Below are 27,539 nucleotides of genomic sequence, written 5' to 3' on the forward strand. Positions count from 1 at the left end.
ACATCTCTCTCATCAACCATGGCATTCACTGTCAAACTTAGCGTGACTACTAAAATAACAATGTGCCAGTCCAGACCTGTCTCCTGGCCACCATGCTTCCAACATGGGCAAATACCATTCTGAAAGATGACATCATGATTTCTGCTCTGGAACAAAAGTATCTGAACTGTGCTCCCCCATATTCTTACTCCTCTATACTTGCAAGTCAATATTTTTTCCAGTACATACTTCTTCACCCAAAGTTGTTTCAGAAGAGTGTACAGTTCTGCCTTTGCCAAGTTGTGCAAGTTTTTGTACCCTTTCAGATTTTGGTTTGATAAGACGTAGCCATGATGTAAAAGAAAGGGGGGTCTGGGGCCTTGGGAAGTGATGATTTTGTGTCTCTAAAATCAGCCATTGTATTACTACATTCCAGCAAGGAAGTCGGTTGTCTGGCAAGGGACAACATCAGAGTTCTCTCCTCCCGCCCCACCCCATTCCAAGTATAGAAGAAACACAGAGGCAATGCTGAGCCCTATGCAGGTGCCTCTCCAGATACTTTCACTGCCTCATCTTTTGATGCCTTCCCTTCCTCTCCCTTCTCTGCTTCCCTATCCTAACCTTGTTTCCTTCACCTTCCTGTCTTCCTGTATGATCTGACTGTTTTTGTCTCTTCTCCAGGCCTGGTGGCGGGTTGATCATAATTGATAGTATGCCTGACATTCGCAAAAGAAAACCCATACCCCTAGTTAGCGATTTGGTGAGGTTTCTTCTTCTAACATCTTTCTTTTCTCTCTCTCCAGCAGCTGCTGGCTTTATCTGCTCTGGAACAGCAAGAATTCCACTAAATGTTTCTCTGGAGCCAGCTAATGGAAGGATGAATGTCACATTTAATATTTATATATTTATTTATATTTATATATTTATAAATATTCATAATATTTAAGTCCTTGAATTCAGTATTTTGTCATTTGAGATCTGGTGTAATCTATTGCCTGAGACAGTGAATTGAAAAATGCCCAAGTGCAAATTCTCTTGAAATTGTAAATGTCTTATGTAGCCTTGTTTGACAGATTGACTGATTGATTGATTGATTGATTTCATTGCTGTCCCACTTCCCGTGTGGAAAGATGAGAGCTATGGGAAGGCAGGCAAGGGTTTATTATATGTATAAGATCTTCCTCTTTATTGAGAGAGATGGATATACCTATTCATTTGCAAACCTGTCTTAGCCATCCCTAGCCTGGGGCCCTCCAAAGTTGTTTGTTGGATTTTCGGTGGTCATCAGGAAAGTATTTGGACGATTAAGGCTGTTGCACCAAAGGCACCACTGCCTTGAAATTGGATCTAGTAACAGCGATGTAACCTTTCACTAAATCCTCCTTGGAGTACAATATTATTATTTTTATTTATTTATTTATTTATTTATTTATTTATTTATTTATTTAGTCCCCCGCCCATCTCCCCCCAATGGGGGACTCTGAGCGGCTCACAACATGTTAAAACAATAAATAAATATACAATTAAAACCTATAACAATACACATTCACAAAAACGAAAGGGAGAAAATCCAGGAGGCTGATGGTAGGCAGCAACGCCTGGCCACTAAGGGACTAGCCAACCCCACACTTGATGATCCCCCTCCTCGCCCCAGGCCAGATGGCAGAGCCAGGTCTTCAGATCCCTCTGAAAAGCCAGGAGTGAGGGGGCCAATCTCACCTCCAGGGGCAAGATATTCCAAGGGGGGGGGTACAGCTATATTATATTATATTTTATTTATATTATATTATTTTATATTTTATTATTTTATATTATATTATATTATATTATATTATATTATATTTTATTAATACTATATTATAGTATAGAAGAAGGTTTCCTTCAAACCCAGATTGGCTGTTGGTGACTTCATGGGCACATCCATATCATTTATTTGGCAACAATACAAAAATTGTTTGTTCTTGTCTTTTTTTGCTTCCAATCAAGCCTATTGCTCTTAGATTCTATGGAGGCCTCGCATCCAAGTACTCACCAGGCCTAACTCTGTTTAACTTCCCAGTTAAATTAAATCAGCCAGATGCTGCCACTTGTGGAGACCACTATAAGTGGGGCTGTTTCTTAAAATTGCTAGAAATGACACTTGGTCTACTATTGACTGCTGACTAGTGAGCACAGACAGTTTTAGGACTTGCTTATTACAAAGCTTCACTTGCTACCAAATCCTGATTATAAGTGATTTAACTTAATGTCATTCATATATGAATATCACTTGAATTTTATTTTATATTTTAGTGGAGTTAGCTAACATAAGTGGTCATTATAGTAGAAAGGTGGCTGGAAATAAAAAACTCCCCAAAAGCATTTTCTTAAGAATTCAGATTAAGGGTTAACAAGGATTAAGCAGAGATGTCTCCTTCACCAAACTACAAGTTCTAAAACCCTGCAGTGGAAATGTCTCTCTAGCAGTTGCATTGCACCAGTTCTCAAATTATTACAAAGAGTAATTTTTAATTACTTTAAAATCCAAAGGCATAGAATAGCACCAAGAAATAATAATTGCTGTGACAATTTTCATGATCCCCCTTCTGCCCTAAAATGTAGCTCATAACAAAATCTGAAAACAGGATTGACGGGGGAGGAAAGATCACATCCTCCATTACTTCGGCTCCAGTGTGCCACATCTTATTCAGTTGCCTCTGCTTTGCTTTCGCTAATAAAGCTTGTTTTATTTCTCTTCCATCTTCTGCTTGCTGATGCTGTTGTGGGTGCATCTTTCTCAGGGGAGCAGCAGTAAAGTTTCTGCGCTGCATTAACAGCATGCCCGACATTAAGGCTGGACGTAAATCTCTTCCGCTAGTGATCAGCGATCTGGTGAGAATGAGGTGAAAGGGAGAATACCCCAGGAGTCCTTTTCCCCTAAACCCAGGATCCCAACAGCATCTGGAGGCAACCAATTGCAAATGCCTGGTTTAACAGATGCTGTACAAAATCCTTGTCCAACAAGGAGCACCAAATGTCTTCCTGCATTTTAATTTTCCAATTTTGTCTCCTTCCTCCTAACTCTACACTCCCAAACCTCACTATTCCCAAGGTACAACCCTTCCTCATTGTGCAAGGTCTACCCTTCAACATGTTTTTGATTCACTGCATCTCTTGCACTTTTCCTCGTATGCTTCCCTTACTGACAACCTTACAGGGAAGGCATAGTTCAGTGAGAACTTACTTTTTAAGGAGATTCTTCAGGTAAAGTATCTCAGGTAGCAGGACTGGTGAGCTAAAATGTCAGAGTAGACAATACTGGGAAGATATATTTGTTATCCAAAAGCAACCATGCTTCAGTGGTAGATAAAAGAACCTGGGTTAGGTCCCCAGCATCTCCAGACAGGAGATAGGATAATACTTTCCTCTGCTCATCTTATCACCATGGACTGTACTCAGTAGCTAGGAAAAGAGAGCAGATTCAGAAAAACCAAAGACGAGGAAGCTCAGATAAATCTTGTTGTTCAACAACGTGCTATTAAAACAGGAAGTCCTGTATGTGTTTCCTGATTCCTCAGGAGAGGAGACTAAGAGAAACCAGCAACCAGTCTGGATGAGGTCAATTCTGAATGGAGAAGCTGCGGTGACACAGCTTACCTTGTGGGATAGTACTGAGCAATTCCTGAGCTTCAGCCTGAAGAAGTACAAGAAACTCAGGTCAACCTTCCACCATGTGATTCCCCCCAAGTATTTGGACTATAACTCTCATTAGTTCCAGACAAGGATGATCTGAATTGTGGTCAAAAATATCTGAAGGGCGCTAGATGAGGGAGAAATGACATAGGCAATATTTGATATACTAAAGATAGAACTGTATTGTTTTATGTCTTTTTAAAGACAATGAAGTCATTGTCTTTCTCTTTGCCTTGTTACTCCAGTTGTTGTACCAGGTCCCTAACAAGGAGACCTAATAATAGTTATAGATCACAAAAAGTGATCTAGAGATTTCCTAACATCATTCTCAGTTTCTTCCTTGAAAGTTCAATTCTGGTGGTCTGTTACAGGAAGCTGTGTCAGATCATTCAATTCTAAGACAAACAATTTGTATAAAATGTAATAACTAAAAATCCTTCTACCTAGTTGCTACCCTTCTTTGCTAACTTCTGCACTCAAGCAATTCTGGGGATTACAGTCTTGGATATATTAAAATTTCTATGTTAGAAAACATTTCAAAATTTGGAAAGTAAAAGCTAAAGTGGTCCCAGGTGGTAGGAGCACTTAGAGCTGTGACTTCTAAGCTGGGAGAATGGCTCCAACAGATCCCAGGAACAACATCAGAGCTCTCTGTCCAAAAGAGGGCAGTGTTAGGAACAGCTAAGATACTGTGCAGAACCCTCAAACTCCCAGGCTTCTGGTAGAGGACCCAAGATTGAGGAAGACACATACCACCCATATGGTTTTTTTAATATTTATATATATTTACAGAGTCACTTTGTGTGAGATGGGCGGCTATATAAATATGACATATAAATAAATAAAATAAATAAAATAAATAAATAAATAAATAAATATATTAGAAATCCAAAGCCCTCCAAAGCTCTTTAGATCCCAAAGCTCCTTAGCTGGAGAATGATCAGAGTGATCAAATGTCATCAAGGAACCTTGGGATTATAGCTCACTATTGAACACAAAGAATTAGGTCCCAGGCCTTCCATAGAACTACAATTCCCAAGGCTTGTTATCTGAGATCTCTATTTCATCTAAAAGGTGCTATAGAGCCTAGACGGGATGCTTCACAAGTCACTTTAAGAAGTTCAGGAATTATAGTTTTATAGATAAAACATATGAAAAAGTAAAATTAGTTTCAAATAATTTTAACTTGAAGCTCAGGAATCCTTGAAAGCTAGGTTCTGGTATGATATAAATCTCGGTCACCTACAGGTCTGATTCCCTCTACCCTGCACCTTTGCTTGCCTTTCTCTTACTAACTTCCTGCTTGCAACATCTAGATTTTATTGTCCTTCCTTTGTCTGTCTTTTGCCCGAGCTTCTACTCCTCTTTGATGCGGCAGCTTCTTTGTGTCTTTTGCAGTAGAGGGAGGGGGGATGCTGAGGTCTGTGTCTTATTTTCAAGTACCAAACTTTTGAGCGTGGGTTGGAACAGCGCTTTGAACAGCCAATGGGTTAAGACAGGCTTGCATATTGTGGACTGTATACTTTGACATGTAGAAATATGTGATGGCATAATAGGCATTGCTTTATTCATCCCCTGGGAAGTTGCTGAGTCTGTAGAAATTGTTTTCCTTCCAAGCCACTAATGGACACACTAAAAAAGTGCTGGTGTTGGTGAGTGGAGAAATTGTGGTGGGATTATGAGGGAATATGGACATGAAGTCTAAAACCAAGTAAGAGTTCCTATGGTTCTCCTCAACACGGTGACCCCCGAATGTGTTGAAACTTCTGAAGTCCCACCACATCTGGAGGACCTAAGATTGGAGAAAGTGGATTTAATAGATCTTGGATTAAGGTGGAAACCTGTGGATTTAAAGCTTTTTGAATTCCAAATCACACCTTTTCAATGAACTCCATTGGCTGGAGCTGATGAGATAAACCACTAGGGATTCCCTAGAGATAGGGCCCCAGAACTACTGGTTCCCTGTCTCTGATATAGGAAAAGAGTTATGAGTCCCCCAAATCTTTAATGAGTCTTGTGCCATTTTGCTTATCATAGGGAAGGTCTGGAAGAAAAGTCTGATTTTCTGCATCATATTAACAACTTCTTTCCTCTCTTCTTGTGCTTTTTCACCCTCCAATACTTTACAGGCTATGGTGAGTATTTCTTTTTTAACATGTATTCCTTGCAAATCCATTCCCAGTTCACACATCTGCTAAAATTTAGGGATGTCTGCTAATCTGGATTCTGCTAGTCTTTATGAGCGCTTGGCCACTTTCTGATGTCCCAAAGATTCTGTCACATCTTGTACCCGTATTTGAACATATGGAGAAATTCATCCATCCCCTATAAAAACAAATACACGTGAGGAAACAAGACAATGACATAAAGCAATATATTGAGCCCTAAGGACTTTTTAAAATATAAAGTATAGGATTATGTTTAGAAGTGTTTTATTTGCCTCTAAAGTGAATGGCAATTATGAAGACACATCTGGTTCATTCATGATCAAGAACATGTATGGTCTTTATTGCTTTGCTTTAATTATTCTTTATGCTTCTTTCCAACAGTCCTTAGTCCAGTCCAGGAAAGCTGGTATTACATCAGCACTTGCATCAAGCACTTTAAACAATGAAGAGCTAGTAAGTGTTCCAACATCCTTTTAATTGTTTACTTAGAACATGTATGTAGGAAATGGATATCCTGAGCATTTGCTTAACAGCTGTGAATGGCTTACAGAAATACAATAAAAACGTGTTAGAAACAAGAACTATAAAACACTGAACAATAAACATTAAACTTGTAACGTGAAACACCTGAACGTTAAAAGGCCTGGGTGAATAAATGTTAGCCCCCTCCTAAGTTATAATAAGAAGGAGCCTTGCTTCAACTCTAGGAGAACATTGCTTTTTTATCATATGGATCATTCCATGAAGAAAGCAGAAGGAACCATTGAGGTCAGACAGAGCCAGGGTAGGACATGAAACAGCTGCCTTACTGACCTAAGATTATGGGATGGAGTGTATAAGGAGTGAGCGTGGTATAGTGGTTAAGATGTTGGAGTAGGACCAGGGACACTTATAGTAGGTTCAAGTCCACCCTCAACCAGGGAAGCTCCTTAAGTGAGCCAGTCATTTTCTCTCAGCTCAGCCTACCTGGTTGGGTGGTTGGGGATGGGGGAATTAGAGGCAGGCATGGTATGCATACTGTCTTAAGCACCTGGAGGAAAGATAAGATATAACTCCAATAAATAAATGCACCCATGTAGAAAAGGACGATGTGATTGGGGAAGGGCCCAGAGCAAAGCAAGAACATTGAGCCCACCCTTTAGTTACAGAAAGCACAAGTTGCTGAGCTTGTACGGAGAACATAAATACCAGAGACAATAAAGGTTCGATACTAGACACACATGGAGGAAAATAAATATTAAAATTCTAACTTAGTTTTCTGGATAGACTGGTTTACCTATTCCTTAAAGACAAACAGATTCCTGAAGCAAAATCTTCTACTTATTTCTCTGGACCTTTTCTAGCTTCATGTAGATTCCAATCTTTAATCAAGGGCTAAGGAAGCCCCTGTTATTTCTCTTTACCTAGTCTTGGGACCTAATTTCTCCCCCCCCCCCACTTTTTTTAAAACTTTATCTAACAGAAAGGGAGGGATTGGGGGATCTTTCTGCATGTATAATCCCAAACCATACCTCAGTCCTTGGCATCTCCAGGAAAATTAGAGGCTAGAAGATCTTGACCCAAGGCCTTCCACAGCCCTGAACTCTCAATTCCAAAATCTCTCTGCAAAAAATCTGAACTATGGAAGGCACTGATTTTTCTATTCTCTGACAGCCTGTTGCATGAGAACAAAAGGAAGTCAGAAGGAGAACCTGGGAAAGCAAAGGAGGTCTCAGGTAGGGGGGGAAAGTGTCAGAAAGGAGGAGGAGTGATGTCAGCCAGTTGTAGTCCCTGCTCTGCTCACAATGCTGTGCCCTCTGTTAGCAGGTGGCCCCCAAAATATTAGCCCTAGAGAAACTTGACCCATAAAAGAAAAAAAAAAACATTGCCTACTCTTTTTTCTGATTATAGAACATGTGTCAAAGAAGAATGGTTCTAGGAGAGGGCTCTTGCTAGAACATAGGGCCTTTCCCCACTATTGAATTGAAAGCTCTCCACCCAAAAATAGCAAAAAACTATCACAGCCTGAAATTGTTGCCAAACCTTTTCCTGCCCCTGTTGGTTCTGTTTCCAATCACTGTAGTCTCATGACTTCCCTCCAAGATAAGAATGACATAGCATGAATCTTGAAGCTGCCCTTGGACAGTGACCAAAAAAGGGAGGAAATGTTGCTTTCACACCGGAACATCTAAGGACAAATGAAGGTTGTCTCATTCCTGGGCTGGGGACAAGAAGAAGACAACACCATGGGGACAAGCCACAAAAAAGATGTTGCCAGGGCAAGCACGGAAAGTCCTATAATATGTAGCCACTACATTTGGCTTTCTTATTCCAACCTGTATACTCTCTATTCTTTCCCCACAGAAAAACCATGTTTACAAGAAGACCCTCCAAGCCTTAATCTATCCCATCTCTTGCACAACCCCCCATAATTTTGAGGTGTGGACTGCTACCACTCCCACCTACTGTTATGAGTGTGAAGGCCTCCTCTGGGGCATTGCACGCCAAGGAATGCGGTGTACCGAGTGTGGGGTGAAATGCCACGAAAAGTGCCAAGACCTGCTCAACGCCGATTGCTTGCAAAGTGAGGATCCCCTTGCATGATGGTTTTGGGGACAGGAGGAAAAGGGTGTTGTTTGAAACCAAAATTCATTTGAGAAAAAATACTTTTGTGGATTGCTAAAGTATCACAGTTAGCCTACCTGTGTTGTTATCAACACAGATAATAACCAGTAATGATAATAACTGTTGTTGCATGTGAGATTATCAATGCTATATTTCTTCTGGTGCTCAGGGGCAGCAGAGAAAAGTTCTAAACATGGGGCAGAAGATCGCACACAGAATATTATTATGGTGCTGAAAGACCGTATGAAGATCCGTGAGCGGAATAAACCGGAAATCTTTGAGTTAATCCAGGAGATCTTTGCTGTCTCTAAGACCACTCACACCCAGCAGATGAAGGCGGTCAAGCAGAGCGTTCTGGATGGCACCTCAAAGTGGTCAGCCAAGATCAGCATCACAGGTACCATGCCGACAACTTTCTGGATTTCTTCTATACAGGCATATACGTAGGAACAGACCAGTCTGTTAAGTTTAGTTTTGCTCTGTTGCTCATTTTTCCAACCTATTTTTGCCCCTATTTTCATATCTCTGTGGTGTTTTCTTTCTTTTTTAAAAGGTCTGCATGGAAAGCTGCATGTCTTTTTGAAGCACATACCTTCTAATGTATTATTTTCTAAACATTATTTGATGCACTTCTAATGTATTCATTTGTACAAGTAATTTTCCCTCTTATATGACACTTGTGTAGATTTTTTCCACTAGTATTTGAATTTTGGCGAGTACTTTTCTTTCTTCCCCATGCACTTTTTTGTATGCGTAATTTTGTATGCTTTTTTGTTGGTGTTCATAAAACTGCATTACGAAATTCAAAAAAGGGAGAATACTGAAGGGTGATTGTCTTTGAATTCATTTGTAGGTTTAAGATCAGTCTGAGCAGGTGTCTCCCCATCTCTGGAGACAATTATGGACTCTGGAGGCATCCACATTTAATTTCCCTTGGTCCAGGTTGAGGAGGGTCAAGACATACAAGCATATAAAGCTATCTTCCCTCATTCACATTTTGGGATGGAGGGGATCCCCGTGACTTTTAGAGAAGCACTGAATATCGCTTCAGCTGCCTCACAATTCTAAAACTTTGAGTGCTCGGTTTATACTGAAAGGTGGCTTATGAATCAAACCAATAAATTAGGGCTGGCCATCTTTCACACAAGAGCCAGTTTTGGGTACTGGTTAAGGCAGCAGGCTAGAAACCTAGAGACCATGAATTCTAGTCCTGCTCAGGCACAAAGCCGGCTGGGTGACCTTGGGCCAGTCACTCTATCTCAGCCCTAGGAAGCAGGCAATGGCAAACCATTTCTGAAATCTTGCCCAGAATACTGCAGGGACTAGTCCAGGCAATCACCAGGAGTCAAGACTGATTTGAAGGCACAGATTAAAAAAAACCAAAACACTTCATACACAAATGGGAAAATACATTGTTTTTATTCAAATCAACCTAGAAAAGGAAAATAAATATTAAACTTGTTTTTGTCTATTATCTATCCCTAACTTTTGTTTTCATTTGCTTTCTTTGTTCATGTGTTGTCTTATTGGTTTCGTTTGTTTTGGTTTTTTGGGGGTGCTGGTATGTGTGTATCCTTCCACCCGATCAACCTGGCACGTGTGTGTGTGTGTGTCTGTGGCTTATATATTTGGTAGTTGTTTGTGCACAAGGCCTGCAGGCGAAGGATAAAACGGGCTCCAGCGACCCGTATGTTACTGTCCAGGTTGGAAAGACGAAAAAGAGAACAAAAACCATTTATGGAAATTTGAACCCCGTCTGGGAGGAGAACTTCCACTTGTAAGTGAATCATAAGGCACTTGTCTCTAATGCATGTTGGATGGGCATGTTACCTTGTTAGCTGACACACCAGTAATTCACGCCAGCACACTAGCAGGCTAAGAGCCTGCATTAGTCAGATCTGAGATCAGTTAACAGCAGAATGTGGCTAAACAGGTTCAAGGTGTCCAGCAAAGTTCTACTTTCCATTCCAGATATTGTCCCAAGGATTGGTTAGCTCTGACTTCTACGCTTCCAAGCTAAATCTTTTACTTGAAAAGAAGTTACCTTGATTCCAGTGGGCTATATTCTTGGGGCAGGGGGATAAATTTCAGGGCCTAAATCCTTCCTCTCCCCTCCCAAACCACAAGACATACCCATGATTTTGAGGCAGGATACAGAAATTACAAGCTAACTGCCTACTATAGCCTTCATTCTTCCACCCCTCAAACATATTTATTGTAGCCTGCAGGCACCAAACAGATGATCTCCAGAACCCAGGCTAGTTAGAAGTAGGTAGGGTCAGGACCCGTTTGGTTCAATGTTAAGTGTAGCTCCCAGATATCAAAAGGTTGCCTATCCAAGAATGTAGGATTGTAGCTTGCTTCTGGAACTGGAACATGTTTAGTTAGCAACAATTCAAAAGTTGTTGGAGGGAGTCATTCCTGTGTATGAAGACCTTTAGATGTGTCTTTATATATATGTGGCAGGGTAATGTACCTAAACTTTCCCAGGGGAGAAGATTGAAGAAAGATTTTCCATTCTACCCCCAATTTGAGTTTTTATCTTCTTTTTCCTCCCAGTTACCTTAATGAATGCGTGTGTAAAGTTCACTGCCCACAGAGCAGAGGAAGCAGTTGATGATTGCTGTAGAATTTTCTGCCACGGCAGGTAGATGATCATCCTCTCCTTCTCTGCTGGTAGACCTCCATTTCTCTACAGAGAAAAAGGTCTAGAGTATCTAACATCCTTTCAGCTACTCCCCGTTTTCCCAAACTTCCATAAAATTATATTTCCAGTTAGACATTAATAATTTATATGACAAATGAATAATGATTGTAAGTTCATTCCATAATATAGGTGGATTTTTTAATTAAGCAAAGAAAGCATTGATTGAAAAACTAATATTGCAGAGTTAAAAATGGAGAGAAATTGGGGGAGGGAGGGAGGGGTATACTTAATGTTGAGGATAGAGAGATCTTGCAAGGGAATGTGTAATGGGCTTAGTAATCATAAGGTTTTCTGTTGGTTCAGGAGTCACTATTCAGTTTCTGTTCAGTTTCAGGATGCAGAATAATCTCCCTAATGTGAACCACTCACCCTTCTCTTAGCATCTATGTCCCCATACATAGTGACATTAAACAGCTCTTACCTGTTACTTCCCCTCTTTTCCCAATTTTCTCCACGATCAGTGAATGTCATAACTCCTCCGATCGAATTAAAGTTCGGGTATGGGATGAAGATGATGACATCAAGTCTAGGGTAAAGCAGCGCTTTAAGAGAGAATCTGATGACTTCCTGGGTCAGACAATCATTGAGGTGCGGACGCTGAGCGGAGAGATGGATGTCTGGTACAATCTGGGTAAGCAGTCATCCAGCCTCAACAGGGACATCTTTTGGACAGCTTTCCATCTGAATGGGTCATAGGCATCTGTAAAGTCCTAAGTGGGCAGACGAGATCTTCAGAAAAGAGATCTAGAGTTATTCATTGTCTCTATACTAGCAACACATTCAGTCTGAAGTACAAAATCTAGATCTGGTAGTTGGCCCTTGACTTCACAGATGGAAAGCTCAAGAAGGCCAGGCTTGCAGTTGAAGCCCCACACTTATCATCTCTAGCAGATCAGTAAGACAATTGACAGTTCACACTGAGGAATATTGGAGTGAATCATTTGCTTTGACAAAAAATGGAACTGAAGTACGTCCAGAGAAATGCTTGCAACAATCCAACTGCTCCTAAGCTCTACAAGGGAGGGGAAGCTACTGCTGGCATTCTTGATTTTATGGGCCTTTCAGAGGCATAAGGCTGTATTGTCTCAACTAGCTGGCTCACTTCACATTCTTGCTTACTCTGGGATATTCATAACCCTAACCTTAACCCTTTATATTCTTGCTTATTCTGGGATGTTCACACAGACTTCATAAAAATCCCCTTTCCTACATCAATCCTGCAAATACTGTAACTGTAACACCAAATGCCTCTCTTCTCTCCCCATCCCTTAACTGTTTCAGACAAGCGAACAGATAAGTCAGCTGTATCCGGAGCTATCCGATTGCACATCAGTGTGGAGATCAAGGGAGAGGAGAAAGTGGCACCATACCATGTGCAGTACACCTGCCTCCATGAAGTGAGTGAAAAGGCATATAACAATGCAGAGATTGCTTTTTATGGTATGGTTCATGTCTGTCCCAGCCCTCTATACTGGGAGATGCATGGAGCCATCTCATCCAGCTATAGAACTGGGCAGCAATGTACTGGTTGGTTCCCAGAGCAGTAAAGGTTCATGAGACCGTAATGTAAACCAGTGTTTCTCAACCTTGGCAACTTTAAGATGTGTGGACTTCAATTTCCATGCTGGCTGTGGAATTCTGGGAGTTGAAGTCCACACATCTTAAAGTCGCCAAGGTTGAGAAACATTGATCTAAACAGTCAGCTGCAGACTTCCCCACTGACAGTGAAGTGGCCTGCCTCCTTGGAGGATCACGGGAAGGCTGTTAGAAAGAAAATAAAGAAGTCTTTGCCGCAATGTCCACAGAGGGATACTGGTTCTAAATGGGAACTAGTTCATTTGCTGGAACTCTTGTATTCCCATCCCTTTCTTCTCAAATCTTGTTTAAAAAGAAAACTGAGAAATGTACTGGGAAAGAATCACTTGGTTTTAAGTAGCTGTTAAAGAGCCTGACACATTGTTCGTTAAAAAAACCCACACATTCCATAAAACATGATTTCTGTTCCAAAGGAAAGCAGGTCTACTTATGGATATGATACCTAGTTTTAACACATCTAAGCACAATGGTTCTGCCTGAGTCTTTCTACAAGATAATAGCAATGTTCTGTTGACATCGCTACAAACCATTCTCCTTTTTCAGCCTCTTCTGTAGTGTGAGTCTTCTGATTTAATTTTATCCCTTCTCTAAATGGCTCTTAGAACCTATTCCATTTCGTGACGGACATCCAGAACAACGGCGTAGTCAAAATCCCAGATGCAAAGGGTGATGACGCTTGGAAAGTGTACTTTGATGAAACAGCCCAGGAGATTGTGGATGAATTTGCTATGAGATACGGAGTAGAGTCTATCTATCAGGCCATGACGTGAGTATCTGTGGAATATAGGAGTGGACTGTGTATTAACTTTACCTTGAATCCCAGAGCGACTCTTCCAGAGGTTCGGAGGTAGAGCTTCTGTGTCCTTCCTGTTTAGAAAATGTTGGTAAAATTCTCATACATAGTAGAGCTCTTGCATTACAGTTTACCTGGATGGGTTATGTCCTTCTACAGGGAACTTGCAGGTCAGAAATTGTGAGCGGCTGGAGAGACAATAGAAAGATGTAAAGACTGCAGCACTAGAGTGGTTGTAGGTCCAGTGTAGAGAACTACAGAGGTGACCTTGGAGAAGGAACATGGCAATTAGCGAAACATAAATTAAGCCCAGTAACTGAAGGGGCTGTTAGAAAGAAACTTAGGTTAAGCCCGCCTTGATTCTCTTTGGTACAAGGGGGAGGGAAGGGAAAACATTGTCAGCTTTTGAGATTCTGTTGTGATACCCTATAATAATAAAGTAAAGTTCCAATAGCTTTTGTGATATCTGTTTCTTGACCTGGCTTACCTTGAAAGGCTAAACCCATGGTAATAATGATTCTGTGACAGTGCACACAACATGCTCTTAAAATGCCACATGTGCCCACCAGCTCCAGACTGTTCCTGCCCTTGGGTTAGAAACTGCCTCGAGATTTTTTTTTCCTCTGTGTTTCCATGCTGCAGGCACTTCGCCTGCCTTTCCTCAAAATACATGTGCCCAGGGGTGCCTGCTGTAATGAGTACCTTATTGGCCAACATTAATGCTTATTATGCGCATACCACTGCCTCCACCAATGTCTCTGCCTCTGACCGTTTTGCTGCTTCCAATTTCGGGGTAAGTCCGATGGTGCGTAGAACACTCATTTCTTACTTTTACTCTATGCTTTTCTTTTTCCTGGGGGTGGGGGTGCATGATGATAGAGGGGGCGGCCTGACGAAAAAGGACACCCGATTCTGTGCACGCAATCACTTGCTCAACCCCAAGAGTAATTTTGGAAAGAAAACCCTCACAGCATTATTGAATGATTTCTAGAGAAATGTGTGCCAGGGGTTGGAGGTGGTATTTACGCTGCACATACCTCTCAGATAGAAAGAGAAGGTACATTTGCTCAACCTGCATAAGTCAATGCAGCAGTTGGTAAGCTATGATTCAATGTGAGCAAGAACAAACTCAAACAGGGCTGGGTTTAATAAAGGAAAAACAATTGGCCAGGGAGGAATGACTAGAAATATGATATAGCCAATTCTGTGGTGCCTTTTTCCTAGACCCCTCCCATAGCAGTGATCATTACCTGAAACCTGGCCAAAGCTCCCTGGTTTAGTGGTTCTAGACTTCCAAATAATTAGAACAACCTCCTTCCTTCCTTCCTTCCTTCCTTCCTTCCTTCCTTCCTTCCTTCCTTCCTTCCTTCCTTCCTTCCTTCCTTCCTTCCTTTTCAATTAATTTATTTATCTTTACCCCATTGTCCACCAAGGAGCAAAAAGTAGTACATGTACTTCCTTCTCCCACATTATCCCTATAAGAATCCTGAAAGGTAGGCTGGACTGTAAAGGAAATAGAGTGAGTGAAGGTTAGGAAGCTTCAGGAATGAGAGGAAGATCTGAACTTGGATCTCTCCTGCAGCCAGCCAAGTTTCACTGTTCTCAAAACACTAACCATACCAGACCTGGTTAATTCATGGATGGAAGACCACCAGGATATTCCAGGGCACAGCATTGTAATGGGCTGTGAGAATAACCTTGAGGAACAGAAGGAAGAGCTGTTCAGAGTTGCAAGATTTATGTCAGCCCTTCGAAATAGACCAGACTTGAACACCAAAGTATGAATACTAAAACTACTTTTATTATTGGGTTACAATAACAGAATCTTGCAACTCTGAATGTGCCTCCCCCCTCTCTGCCTTTATCCTAAAGAGAACTAGGGAGGGTCAATTCTGGGGTACTTTCTCCACCCCCATTCCTGGATCCATTTGGACTCAGATTTCTCTTATCTGACTGTGGCTCTTTCTCAAGGTTATTCTCACAGCCCATTACAAGCATAGATTGGAAAGTCAAAATAACAACCAGGTTAGAACCTGCGAATGCCAGATGATAGGCAAAGCTTTGTAGATTTTCCAGAAGCACCTGGATGGAGCCCTGAGAAGCAGTCCTGGCCTAGATCAACCTTCGGTCTGATCTTGAAAGGCTCTTAAGCCAGCAAGGGTTGGGGTCACCTAGTTGCAGCTAAGCATGTCCAAACTCCACTGAGGGCCAGATGGGATATTGCCTGGGCATCTCTCTGCAAGCCACCTTGTGTCCCATGATGGAAGAAAACAGCATAATATGAAAGAAATCATCATAATCATAACTTCTAGAAGTTAAGAGGAGGAGTTGGAACCATTCTTGCTTCTTATTTGGACAATGGAAATTCAGGATTTGGGGGGCAGGGTTAACAATGCAGAAGACGTTACTGTTGTTGCTCTTTTAAGAGTGGTGGTCTGTGCAGCCCTGAGAGTCCTCTTTATACACAGATGTAAAAACTAACTACTAAACCAGGAAGGCTTTCAAATGGTGACAGGATGTTGTCTGAAAGAGATGTGGCTGATCCCCCCCAAATTAAAACTTTTAAAAAGCAAGACCATTTTGGAGATCACTTCCCTCAGAGCACCCCTGTTCAGGCAAGGTTCTGTGGGCAGCTTCCCTAAAATTGTGATGTCTGGAAGCATTATAAAGACTAGGAAGTAGCCACATAATAAAGCCTCCAAGGTATGGTCAGGTATGGGAAAGGGTTGTGGGGGATCCTGGCTTGGCCAAGGCACTGGAGAATCAAACACTGAAGAAGCCATCTTCTGTCCCTCTCAGAAAAGCAAAGAGTCATCTAAAAGAGAAGAAGTTCCAATATTGAACAGGAAGGGAGTTTTCCAGAGAAAATGGGCACTGATCCACAGACAGTATTGCAGCAAAAGAATTAAAATCAGGGAGGGATGGGCCATCTTGGAGCTGCATGCAGTTCTGAAAGGGGCAGCATTGGGCAAAGTGCATGCCCATTGCCTCATCTTAGGTACTTCACATCTCCCAAGTCTTTGCATTATAGTAGATCTTGCAAAGAGACCTCATTGGCTGAGCTCTTGGGGAGCATCTGCCAATCAGAGGAGGCAGCTGTTGTCCAGTGATAACAGAGAAGTCAAGCTCAGGCGTTCTCCTGCGTGTATTCTTTGATCGCAGATACATAGCATCATGGTTGAGCGGCTTTGATGTAATATACCTTTGTAATCTGAAAACTAGAAAACCTTATAAAACAGAGCAACTGGGAACTGGTGTGTCAAAACTGGTGTGGATTTCAATTCTGGGTTTAGAGCAGTGTTTCTCAACCTCAGCAATTTTAAGCCGTGTGGACTTCAACTCCCAGAATTCTATGCTGGCTGGGAAATTCTGGGAGTTGAAGTCCACACGGCTTAAAGTTGCTGAGGTTGAGAAACACTGGTTTAGAGTATTGCTTCACAAGATTAGGACCTCAGCTTTAGCCTTCTGCTTCTTGTTCCTGGTGGGGATTTGTCCAGTGAGGTCCTTACACATTTGCCCTGGGGGAAGTGACCTTGAACTGTGGTCTCTTTCAAATGATAAACGCCATGTTTTACCTGAACAGCGTTTCTAAAATGCATCTTCTCTTTCTCGTGCACTTTTCAAAAGTCAGCAGACGGAGGCTTGTTCATGCACCGTTTTCCTGCTCCATAGTTCGAAGCCAAAGACTTCTAACTTCACAGCTACATCTGGCCTCGTCATGTGCCATAAGCCCGCAGTTTCCATCACTGAACCTTGAAACTATTAGGGACCGTTCAGCCCAAACAGCAAAGATTGCACATGTTCGGGTGGGGCGGGGGGAGAGGGAACCCGATCTCCTTTCGTCATTACAGAGATGTGTCTTAACAAGCCTCTGAATGTGCTTCTTCACATAGCCAGTTTTGTCCTCTGGTTAAGGTCTGTGTGGGCCTCTTTCCGTTTATGTGTCTGAGTCACCGCTGCAAAAGTCGTATTGTTTTGATAAAGCAAATGTTAGGCTTTGTACAAATCTTGTTTCTTTCTTCTTTTTTTCCTCTCAGAGAGCCTAAAATTTGGGTGTTTCCCTCCCCCCCAAAAAACCAGACTGTGTCGCTTTAACCCTCTGTGTGCCGTGGCCGGTGCTAAGGCGTGCTACGGAGGCTATGTTTGCCGGATGTGCATCTGTGCTCTTTTTTTTGCAAGGATGGCTTCTCGTTGTCTCTTGTGCCTTAGCGCTAGAGGAAGAGGCAGGACAGGGGAGGGGAAGGAGGGAGGGAGGGGGCGGAGGGGGCGAAGGGGAAGAGCCAGCAATGCATGCCTGCAGAGACCAGGTTTGGGGGGGAATTGGGGGGAGAGGGAGTTTGGGAGAGCTGTGAAGCAAGTATAGGTGGAAAGATAGGAGAGTTTGGGAGGGTAGCTGTATAATTAGCTGAGCTTATTTTAAAATGGAGATTGTAGCACACACACACAAGACCGCCACTATGCACAAAAGACATTCTTTACAACAGTAACAACAACAAAAAATGAATTCATACATGGAATAAAGACATCATGTCAGACTTTCTGAAAGCAAGTTTGTTTCCCTTAAAATTCCTTAGCTATTTCAGCCAAGCAGGAGCTTCCCAAAAAACCTTGACATGCTACAGTGGGAAATGTTTGATTGGGGTGTCAAGGGTGTCCACTGCAGGGGGTACAAAAAAGTGATGATGGTGGTTGTGATGCATGTAAAAAGGGAGCTGGGCTTCAGTTGCCATCTTGACCCCTCTGAGATGCCCCTGGTTGATGTTCTACTTCATGGACTACTCAATGTTCTGTTCATTGAGTAGTCCATGTTGAATGTATTTTCCAACACTAGCCTTAGCAAGGAACAGCTTCATTTAAGAGGTTGAGGTTACCCAAAGTTTCTGGACCAAAGAAAGAAGTTAAAATCTGAGATGCTTTTGAAATGCTCTTTATTTGAATTTCTTCCCAGATCTTTGCCTTAAAAAGACAGTTAGAAATCATCATCATCATCATCATCATCATCATCATCATCATCATCATCATCATCATACATTTAAAGGTTCTGGTTTTGGTTGTTGAATGAAATTGATACATTAAGGGTCAGTTGCTCTATCTTTTTGTTTTTTGTTTTCTTACATTCCTAATTTCATGGATAATTTACTTCATCTTTCAGTTCCTTTATGTTTTTTGTCACTGCTGACACTTAATACAGTATATGTGTTTGAGGGGATAAATTTAAGTCTCATCATTTTTTCATGAGTAAAATAGCACATAAAATAAATCTAGATGCAATCATTCCTCCCACACACAAATTATTTTAAACTGTTTCAAAAAGCCCCTCAGACTGAATCAAGATTTTTTTTCTCTAGCACTTTACTGATTCTCAGCAGGACTCATATGCATCAATAAAACATTACATAAAATGATTTATGATGCAGCCATTGTATTCCTGCATGAAATTTTCCCTCCCTCAATAGTTTATCAATGGAATCTTGATGTGATTATACATCTGATATTCTGAAGATTCTTTTCTGTGTGGTGTTTTACTGAAATGCAAGAAAATAAATCTGTAGCAGAGAAATGTAGCCCAAAAAGAACGTTTATGCAGTGAAATGCACAATTCCATCAAAATTGCTTTCCCTACAACATTTTATCAATTAACATAAGCACAGGGGTAACACAGATGGAATGAGAATCCCACCAAGGACCTGAAGGAACTGAAGATATAACAAACAATTATTCAAATCAAAACTCAGTTATAGGTACTTTTCTAGCATTCAGCAGCTGAAGAGCATTATAAGTCAAATGAGGGAAGCACATTTTCTTACATTTATTATAGAACAGCTTGAAGAGCATATCTATGATGGTCAATTGATATAACTCTAGGGCGGTGTTTGGCTGGGGAATTCTGGGAGTTGAAGTCCACGCATCTTAAAGTTGCTGAGGTTGAGAAACACTGCTCTAGGGAGTAGCTTTTGCTATGAAGCCTCAGGTCATTCAATCTGCCCTTGCTATTTCATCAACACATAGAACATGTATTATTTGTTGTTACTGTTTATACTCTACCTTTTTGCCTATCAGGGAGTCAGGGCCACTGAGAACTTAAAACCCCCATAAACATGAAATACACTTCCAGTACATCCATTATGTGACCTTAAATGGTGGAGTTATATAAACCAGGGTTAAACTGTCAACAGTTCCCATTCACTTCTGTGCAACTGCAACATCAGGAAGGAGTTTGGATTTATTTTTCCCCAGACCTTGGAGTGCCACATTTCCCCTCCACTATCCTAGTGGTGTCAAATGTGCTCCTGTGTTGTTGGTTTTCTTCCTCCCATAGAAGTGAATAAACACTACCCTGGAATGGCTTCATCCATGGGTCACAAATAAGAGAATGTCTTCTGGCCCTGAGAAAATCACAGCCTAAACAACAGAGGCAATAGCAGAATTGAGGATAGAGGCATGAGTAAAGGAAAAGAAAATATATGATGTGTCCATATACAGTGGTATCTCTAGTTACGAACTTAATCCATTCCGTGACTCTGGTTACAACTCGAGTTGGTCTCAAGTCGAGGTAAAGTTTCCCATAAGGTTCAATGTAAATACGGTTAATCCGTTCCGCCCTCCGAATTTGGTCGCACCATGAGGCAAATTTCTCCATAAGGTTCAATGAAAATATGGCTAATCCGCCCTCTGAATTTGGTCACACCCCGAGGTAAATTTCCCCCATAAGGTTCAATGTAAATACGGCTAAACAGTTCTGAAACATATGCATTTTATTTTTAAACCTCAAAAACCTTCCAAATGCCATAAAAACCTTCCAAACACCACAAAACACACCACAAGCCTCACCGAACGTCTCCTTGCTACTGCAAACTCGCCCACAGGAAGCCGTGACCGCGTGGCAGCAGGGAAAATGGCCGCGGATCCGGTTTGTAAGTAGAGGCGGAGTTCGCATGTCGAGGTAAATTTTTGGGGCCGGAGCTGGTCGTATCTTGAAAAATTCGTAAGGAGGGATGTTCGTAACTAGAGGTACCACTGTAACTATCTGCTGTTCTTAGCCATGGAAAGAATTATGCATTATCACAGAAGTTACACTGAAGAGTTGGGTAAAACAAATCTGTTTCGATAGTACATGGCTGACGAGCCACTGACACGGATCCCAGATACACAGATTATCAGCACCCATACTTACAACACAGTCCTAATAAATGCCATTTCTCCACCTACTTGTCTTAATGGTAGGCATGGGTCCAGTTTCTTAATATCACTGTGCCATGTTAAAAAGAACAGCAAATTTGGCTGCAGCCTGGTAGCCAGGCGGGAATCTGTTTGATATCTGTCTGGCAGTTTGTGGCCAGTGTTTTGCACCATGCATGGCTGTGCATGCCCAGTGCTGTTAAGAAACAGAGCATCAGCCAGGACTTGGATAGCCAGAGAGGGAATAGTAGAAGAGGTGCAGGGAAACACAGTTAAAAAGGATGGGAGCTAGCCTATCTGTAATTGGATTGGGGAAAGACTGAGGTCCCCTAATGGGTGACCGTCTTCTAAAGGACTGTTTTGCTCTTTGCATGCAATGTCGCACCAACGCTAAGTCCCTTGTCTCCTCTGCTTTGCTCAAGAATCTTTGGGAACTGGGGTAGTAATGATGGCAGAAGCGTCTTGACCAGGAAATCTTGCTTGATAGAGCCCAGTAGGTTAAACCAATCCTGGTTAGGTATAGGAAGTTGGAACCAGAGTGGGCAATCTTTCCCAGGTTCCCAGACATCAACAAAGAAGAAATTCAGGGCTATAAGTTACCCATCCTTGGATTGAAGAATCGAATCAGATTTTTCCTTTTCTCTCTGCAAAAAACAGAACAAAGTTCTGGAGCTTACTGCTGTAACAGTGGGCATTACAACAGCATCTTTAAGGTCAGATAGCCAAGTGGGATTGTTCCCTGATAAAACAGGTCTGATGCTTAGACAGCTTTCAGGTTTTGCCAAGTTCACAAATCCAATTTCTTGGATTGAGGCATAAGCAGCTAAACCAGGATTCCATAAAGAGGGAACTGGGATTTCCAGTCGCTTGTCATTTACTCCAAAATGTGGGCTTCTTGCTCTTTCTCTGTCAGTCTGCAACAATAATTGTGCCCCAATCTGGAGTGCTCCTCATGAAAAGAAGATGATAAGGGTAGTTTGGAGGGAAGGGGGGTTTAGGATTCTTCCAACCAACATCCAAAAGAGGATAGGCTGAATAAGGTTGTTTGTAGGTGTCTCTTAGCTTTGCATCACTCAACCAATTCTCTGCCCTAAAGTACAAGAATGATTTCTTAATTAATAAGTTTTGCTATACTAACTTGACAAAGCCGGAACAAGGTCAAGACCAACAGTTGGGCACAGAGGGGTGGGTTCAAGTTCCCATTATTTTAACTTCATTTACCTGCTTCTGGGGCTCTCTCTTTCTGCAGAAAGAACGGTTTGTCAAACTGCTGGACCAGCTACACAATTCCCTGAGGATCGATCTCTCAATGTATCGGGTAAGGATGGGCATTTGCCTAGAATGGGGAAACAAGCAGATTCTTTGAGGTATCAAAGGCTGGTTTCTTGCATTTTCATCTGTCATTGTTGTATGAAAAGAAGCAAGTTTTTAGTTCTTTTTTGCTTATGTAGTTAATAAGAGCACAATGTTCTAAACATCTCCCTTACTGAAAATTAAACTTACTCCCACCTTTTTCTGGTGCATTTATTTATTTATTTATTTATTTATTTTGAGCATGAAACTGAGCAAACTCAGGGAGGCAGTGAAGGACAGGAAGGCCTGGTGCGATATGGTTCATGGGGTCACGAAGAGTCGGACACAACTTAACGACTGAACAACAACAACAAAAATTTTTTTTATTTATTTATTTATTTATTTATTTATTTATTTATTTAATGTATTTATATGGCTGCTCATCTACAAAAGGACTCTGGGTAATGAAGAAAGATAAACCAAAACCAAATTCAGAATCCATTAAAGAAAATCTAGTTGAAGTCTCCCCTCCCCCCAAATCTCAATAACAACATAACAAGTGCACCCACATACACATCAGAGCTCCATTAACACCGTGGCCCCAGTGCCTGGAGGAATAGCCAGGTCTTCATGGTCTTCCAGAAGACCAAGAGAATCAAAGTTGTCCATATCTCAGAGGGAAGCTGTTCCATAAAATAGATGCCATGACAGAGGAGGCACACTTCCTAGGACCCACCAAGTGATACCGCTTCACTGATGGGATGCCCACTCTGCCCAATCTGATGTGGCAGGCAGAAACCATCAGGGAGAGGTGGTACCAAAAGTAACCCATGCTGTGCAGGGCTTTTGTAGAGAGTACCAAAAATGACCTTGAAGGAGATAAGCCAGTTTCATTCCCAGAGATACAAGGCGAGAAGTGAAACTCAAGCCCAAAACAACCTGAGAGGAACTGGCTTTGAAGGAAGGAGGAAAACCATGCCCCACACCTCCAACCTCCTCAGCTGGTCCAGAAAAATACCATGATCTGTGATATTGAAAGCTGCTGAGAGATCAATGAGGACCAGGGTGGATACGCTGCTCCCATCCCAACCCTACCAGAAGTCATCCACAAGTGCAATCAATGCTGTCTTGATGCTACAGTATATATATAAATTTTATTAGGACTTTTCTTTTTCAGTTATTTCATGTGTGTGGTGTGTGTGTTACACCTTTTTTACATTCACTTAAATGAAAATATGCCGGTGGACCCAAGGAAAGGAATTTTTCTGCAGTACTTCTTTCCTTTGTTTTCCCCCAGTTCTGTTTTTTGCTCAACATCTCATGATATCTAGTGACTCTAAATGTTTTCAGCCTTTAAATTTTTTTTTTTTTTAATTTAATTTGAGTGAAGATCCTGGCACTTTCCAACCCAGGAATTACAAACTGGGTAATTTCCCATACAGTGAAAACAAATGTTTTCCCATTCTTATTTTCTGTTGATATACACAGGATTGACTTGTTAAGAACTGTAGTAGTGCCAAAAAGCAGTCCATAAAGATGCTGGAAAGATTTGTACAAGCAGATTAAAGGAGGTAGTAGGAAGCACAGGTTCACAGATGAGTGTTAAGGAGTGTCAAATGATTACTGTAATTTCTGCTATTTCTCAGAATAATTTCCCTGCCAGCAGTCCTGAAAGACTGCAGGACCTTAAATCAACGGTGGACCTCTTGACCAGCATCACTTTCTTTCGGATGAAGGTAAATCTCCAGTTCCTCCCCATCCTAGAAAATTGGAAGGAAATGTCATTTTGTGCTTTCTTCATTTCTGCCACTACTTGCTGTGGGGTGTAATCTGGGTTTAGAGCTGTGCAAGAATAGCCTGATCCACTGTTCCAAAGCTCCAGAAACAGCCCAGCCAAACCCAGATCTCTCTGGCTGTTCTCAATCCAGAGAGTGATTCAGAAAAATAGAGGTTTTCCAAGAATATGCCTGTTGAGTCAAGAGGTGTTCTTGGAAATTAAAATAATAAGATCATAGAGTTGGAAGGGATGGCCATCCACCTTCTTTTTTAAAAACCCAATGAAAGGGAGTCTACCACCTCCCTAGAGAAGCTGTTTCTTGCCAAACTGCTCTTAATACTAGAAAGCTTTTCCTCACATTAAAGTGGAATCTGCTTTCCTGTAATTATGTCCTGCACACTGAGATGATAGTCAACAGGTCTTGATCTGTTTCTGTGCAACACCCCTTCAAGTATTTCATATACGCCCTCACATGTTTTTTCCTCTGGGCTAAACATATCCAGTTTCCTCAGTCTTGCCTTCAAAGACTTAGTTTCTAATCTCTAATCATCCTTTACACCTCTTTCAGTTTGAAGTTTCTTAAAATAGGCACTATATTAGTCTATGGTTTCTAATAATTGGTACCCCTTTTCATCACTGCCTTATGCAGGTCCAAGAGCTCCAGAGTCCACCGCGAGCCAGTCAGGTGGTGAAGGATTGTGTGAAGGCCTGCCTCAACTCAACTTATGAGTACATCTTCAACAACTGCCATGAACTCTACAGTCGTGAATACCAAACTGATCCCGTGAGTGGGTTGGCGCTCTACCAAAGATACCTTTGGTCATTTTGGGAAATATAGGAACTGGGGATGTCCTGGAAGGCATCATGTTGGGGAAGACTTCTAATCTTGATGCTATGCCCTACTCAGTTTCCATCTCTCCTTGATCTTCTAGTTTCTACAAGGGGACACACTGATGAGTTCGCTAATCTGATGTGTATTTTTTTTCATTGTTCTTCCTTCCCATACAATCATTCTAGTCCAAGAAGAGTGAACTGCCACCAGAGGAGCAGGGTCCCAGCATCAAGAATCTAGACTTTTGGTCTAAACTTATAACTTTGATAGTATCAATCATTGAGGAAGATAAGAATTCATACACGCCTTGCCTCAACCAGTAAGTACAAGATAAGAGAGTCCAAAAGAGGGGGAAGAAAATGCACAAATCATTAAGTTTCTGGTCTTCAGCAGGATTCAGGTATCTTGGTTAATTTTTCATGATGACATAAAAGTGCTTCTGTGGCCAAGAAGTTCTGCTTTTGAATTCTTAACAGATTCCCTCAAGAGCTGAATGTTGGAAAGATCAGTGCAGAAGTTATGTGGAACCTTTTTGCTCAGGACATGAAGTATGCGATGGAAGGTAAGTCTCCTTGGGGTCTTCAGAAGAAGCTGCACTGCTCATTCTTACAGAGCAATTATCATGTATCTTCTCCCTCCATCAGTGATCCCTTGGGCTTCTGATCTTTCTGGACAAAAATGGGACCATGCCAAACAATACACCCAGGTTAAATGCACATAAAAACACTTGGTGGGAGACCACCCACCTTCCCATTCATTCACAGGTTTAAACCCTTATCTCATTTCCTCCCTGGCCCATAGCTATGACCACCCTCCATCCATCCCTACTTTTCTTCTGCCTCTTCCCAGGATTTGCTTTTGGATCTTGCTTTATCCCTGGACATAATTCTGCCTGGCTAACTCAGCACTAAAACCTGAAAGCCTGTTGCAAGAACTGTGAACTCCCATTGCTTCTTACTTCTTTCGCTGTCTTTCTCTCCTCTTCTACTCCTCATCCTCATAGAGCATGACAAGCATCGTCTATGCAAGAGTGCAGACTATATGAACCTGCACTTTAAGGTGAAATGGTTGTACAATGAATATGTCACAGATCTTCCTTCCTTCAAGAGCCGGGTTCCTGAATACCCCGCGTAAGTCCCTTTTTTGTTTCCTCGTGCTTAAATCTCAACCTTACTTATCTGAAATGGGCTTTGAACATTTCTGACCTTCCCAAACTTTAAATATCTGCCTCCAAGTAGATACTTACAGTTTGGGAAGGTCAGAAATTTTCAAAGCCCGTTTGAGGTGGACAACCATATTAGCAGTAAAATTGCATAAATTGTTGGGTGGTGGGTCAGGAACTGCCCATATATGGGTATGTGAACATGCACACACATTCATGCACATTTGTTAATTTCCTGAAAGGCCCTGTCTCTGCAAAGCTCTGGGATCATCAAACCCATTCAGTACAGAAGATTCTGTAGTGATATCGGCACTGGTTGCTGTGTTTTCCAGGAATAGGGTCTTCCAGAAATTGATGGGATATAGCAAATATGGAGGGAAGAACAGTCTCTAGAGAACCATATATAAGGCCCTGGAAGGCCATTTGTAGCCTATGATTGCTAACTGGTGCTCTCTTATTTCAGAATTTCATCTCAGGCTATTATATTCTATCTCTTCCTCCTTCATTCTGGTTTAATTGGGAAAAATGTGTATCTTCAACTGTAAAATGTCCAGGTCATTTGGTTCACACGCATCAGTCTGCATCCTCTTATGAGTGAATGCAGACCCATCGATAAAACATTGGGGAAAAGTTATCAACAATTTCATGGGTGTGACTGCATGGAGATTCTTTTTTTGCTATATTTATGCACCTGCATGCTCCTGAACATTGGTAAAGTACCATTCCAAAAGCATATTGAGTTGCTTTTTGTAGCGTTGAGCAGAACTCATCTGAACATTATTCAAGGTAAAAGATATATTAAAAGAATCAAAAGCACCGCATTCCATAAAAAGTGCAGAATTAGAAAGTATAACCAGTATAAAGTAGAACAATGGAGAATTCTTAATAATCAGTTCTTGCTTAGCAACTGCTTAAGGGTAGGAACCATACCTGTAATTACCTCTAGGCAAGCCTCACCTCTTCTCCCTTTTCCAGGTCGTACCCATTTGTCCAGACTAAGCCATTCAGTGGCCCCACTTCAGATTATTCAAATTATTTATTTGGTTCTATTTTATCTCCCACCACCCACTGAGCTTCACAACAATATTCTTTTCTTCAGACTGAACACCTCAAGTGCCTTGTGAATGAGCAGAAGCTGGACAACCATCTCTAAGGGTTGCTTTCATTCGGATTCCTGCACTAAGCATGGGGCTAGACTTCATGGCCTCAATGGCACCTTCCAACTCTAATGTTTTAGAAGAAAACTTTCAAATATCACCCCCATTTAGTTTTTAGAAAATTAAGGCCAGTTTTTTTAGATGTTCTTCAGAAACTACACTAGGAGATTTTATGCTCCAAAAGCTGGTAAGGAACTTATAGGTGGAGAACTTCAAAAGGATTTACTTTTTTTTTTTTACTTGTTTACTTTTTACTTTTCCCTCATTCATTAAAGAAAAAAAACTTGAATTCTTTTCATCCTGTTTGTGATGAGATTTGCAGAGTTCAGTAAGTTTTGATGAAAAACTCAAACTGAACAAAATTCTCACCCATCTCTACTTTCAAATTCTCTTGAGTTGGCCAAGAGAGATTTTCTTGATTTCAGTCTTACGCTTCTTTTTTATTTGTTTCCCTAGATGGTTTGAGCCTTTTGTTATCCAATGGCTGGATGAGAATGAGGAAGTGTCACGAGATTTCTTGCATGGGGCATTAGAACGGGACAAGAAAGATGGGGTAATGTATCAAGCTGGAGATTTATATCAATGCATCTGGTTCCAGCAGCATTTTAATAAAAAGAAGC

The 27,539-nt window shown here is 41.5% G+C and overlaps 1 protein-coding gene across 1 annotated transcript in view; it reads left to right on the forward strand.

Annotated features, from left to right (window-relative positions):
* UNC13A (unc-13 homolog A) overlaps window positions 1–27,539 on the forward strand; it is a 103,604-nt gene that overhangs the window by 35,070 nt on the left and 40,995 nt on the right. Inside the window, exons 14-30 of the mRNA XM_088149903.1 lie at window positions 661–739; window positions 5,781–5,786; window positions 6,201–6,272; window positions 8,163–8,382; window positions 8,593–8,820; window positions 10,059–10,200; window positions 11,592–11,761; window positions 12,412–12,527; window positions 13,329–13,492; window positions 14,162–14,312; window positions 21,948–22,016; window positions 23,638–23,727; window positions 24,418–24,552; window positions 24,786–24,919; window positions 25,077–25,162; window positions 25,604–25,730; window positions 27,376–27,472. Coding sequence (XP_088006029.1) covers window positions 661–739; window positions 5,781–5,786; window positions 6,201–6,272; window positions 8,163–8,382; window positions 8,593–8,820; window positions 10,059–10,200; window positions 11,592–11,761; window positions 12,412–12,527; window positions 13,329–13,492; window positions 14,162–14,312; window positions 21,948–22,016; window positions 23,638–23,727; window positions 24,418–24,552; window positions 24,786–24,919; window positions 25,077–25,162; window positions 25,604–25,730; window positions 27,376–27,472 — 2,086 coding nt within the window. The remainder of the gene's footprint in view (window positions 1–660; window positions 740–5,780; window positions 5,787–6,200; window positions 6,273–8,162; window positions 8,383–8,592; window positions 8,821–10,058; window positions 10,201–11,591; window positions 11,762–12,411; window positions 12,528–13,328; window positions 13,493–14,161; window positions 14,313–21,947; window positions 22,017–23,637; window positions 23,728–24,417; window positions 24,553–24,785; window positions 24,920–25,076; window positions 25,163–25,603; window positions 25,731–27,375; window positions 27,473–27,539) is intronic.

Source organism: Python bivittatus, unplaced genomic scaffold (assembly GCF_059951505.1).
Source record: "Python bivittatus isolate LINGU-HERP-01145 unplaced genomic scaffold, Pbiv_v1 ctg000580_np1212, whole genome shotgun sequence".
Lineage (NCBI taxonomy): Eukaryota > Metazoa > Chordata > Lepidosauria > Squamata > Pythonidae > Python > Python bivittatus.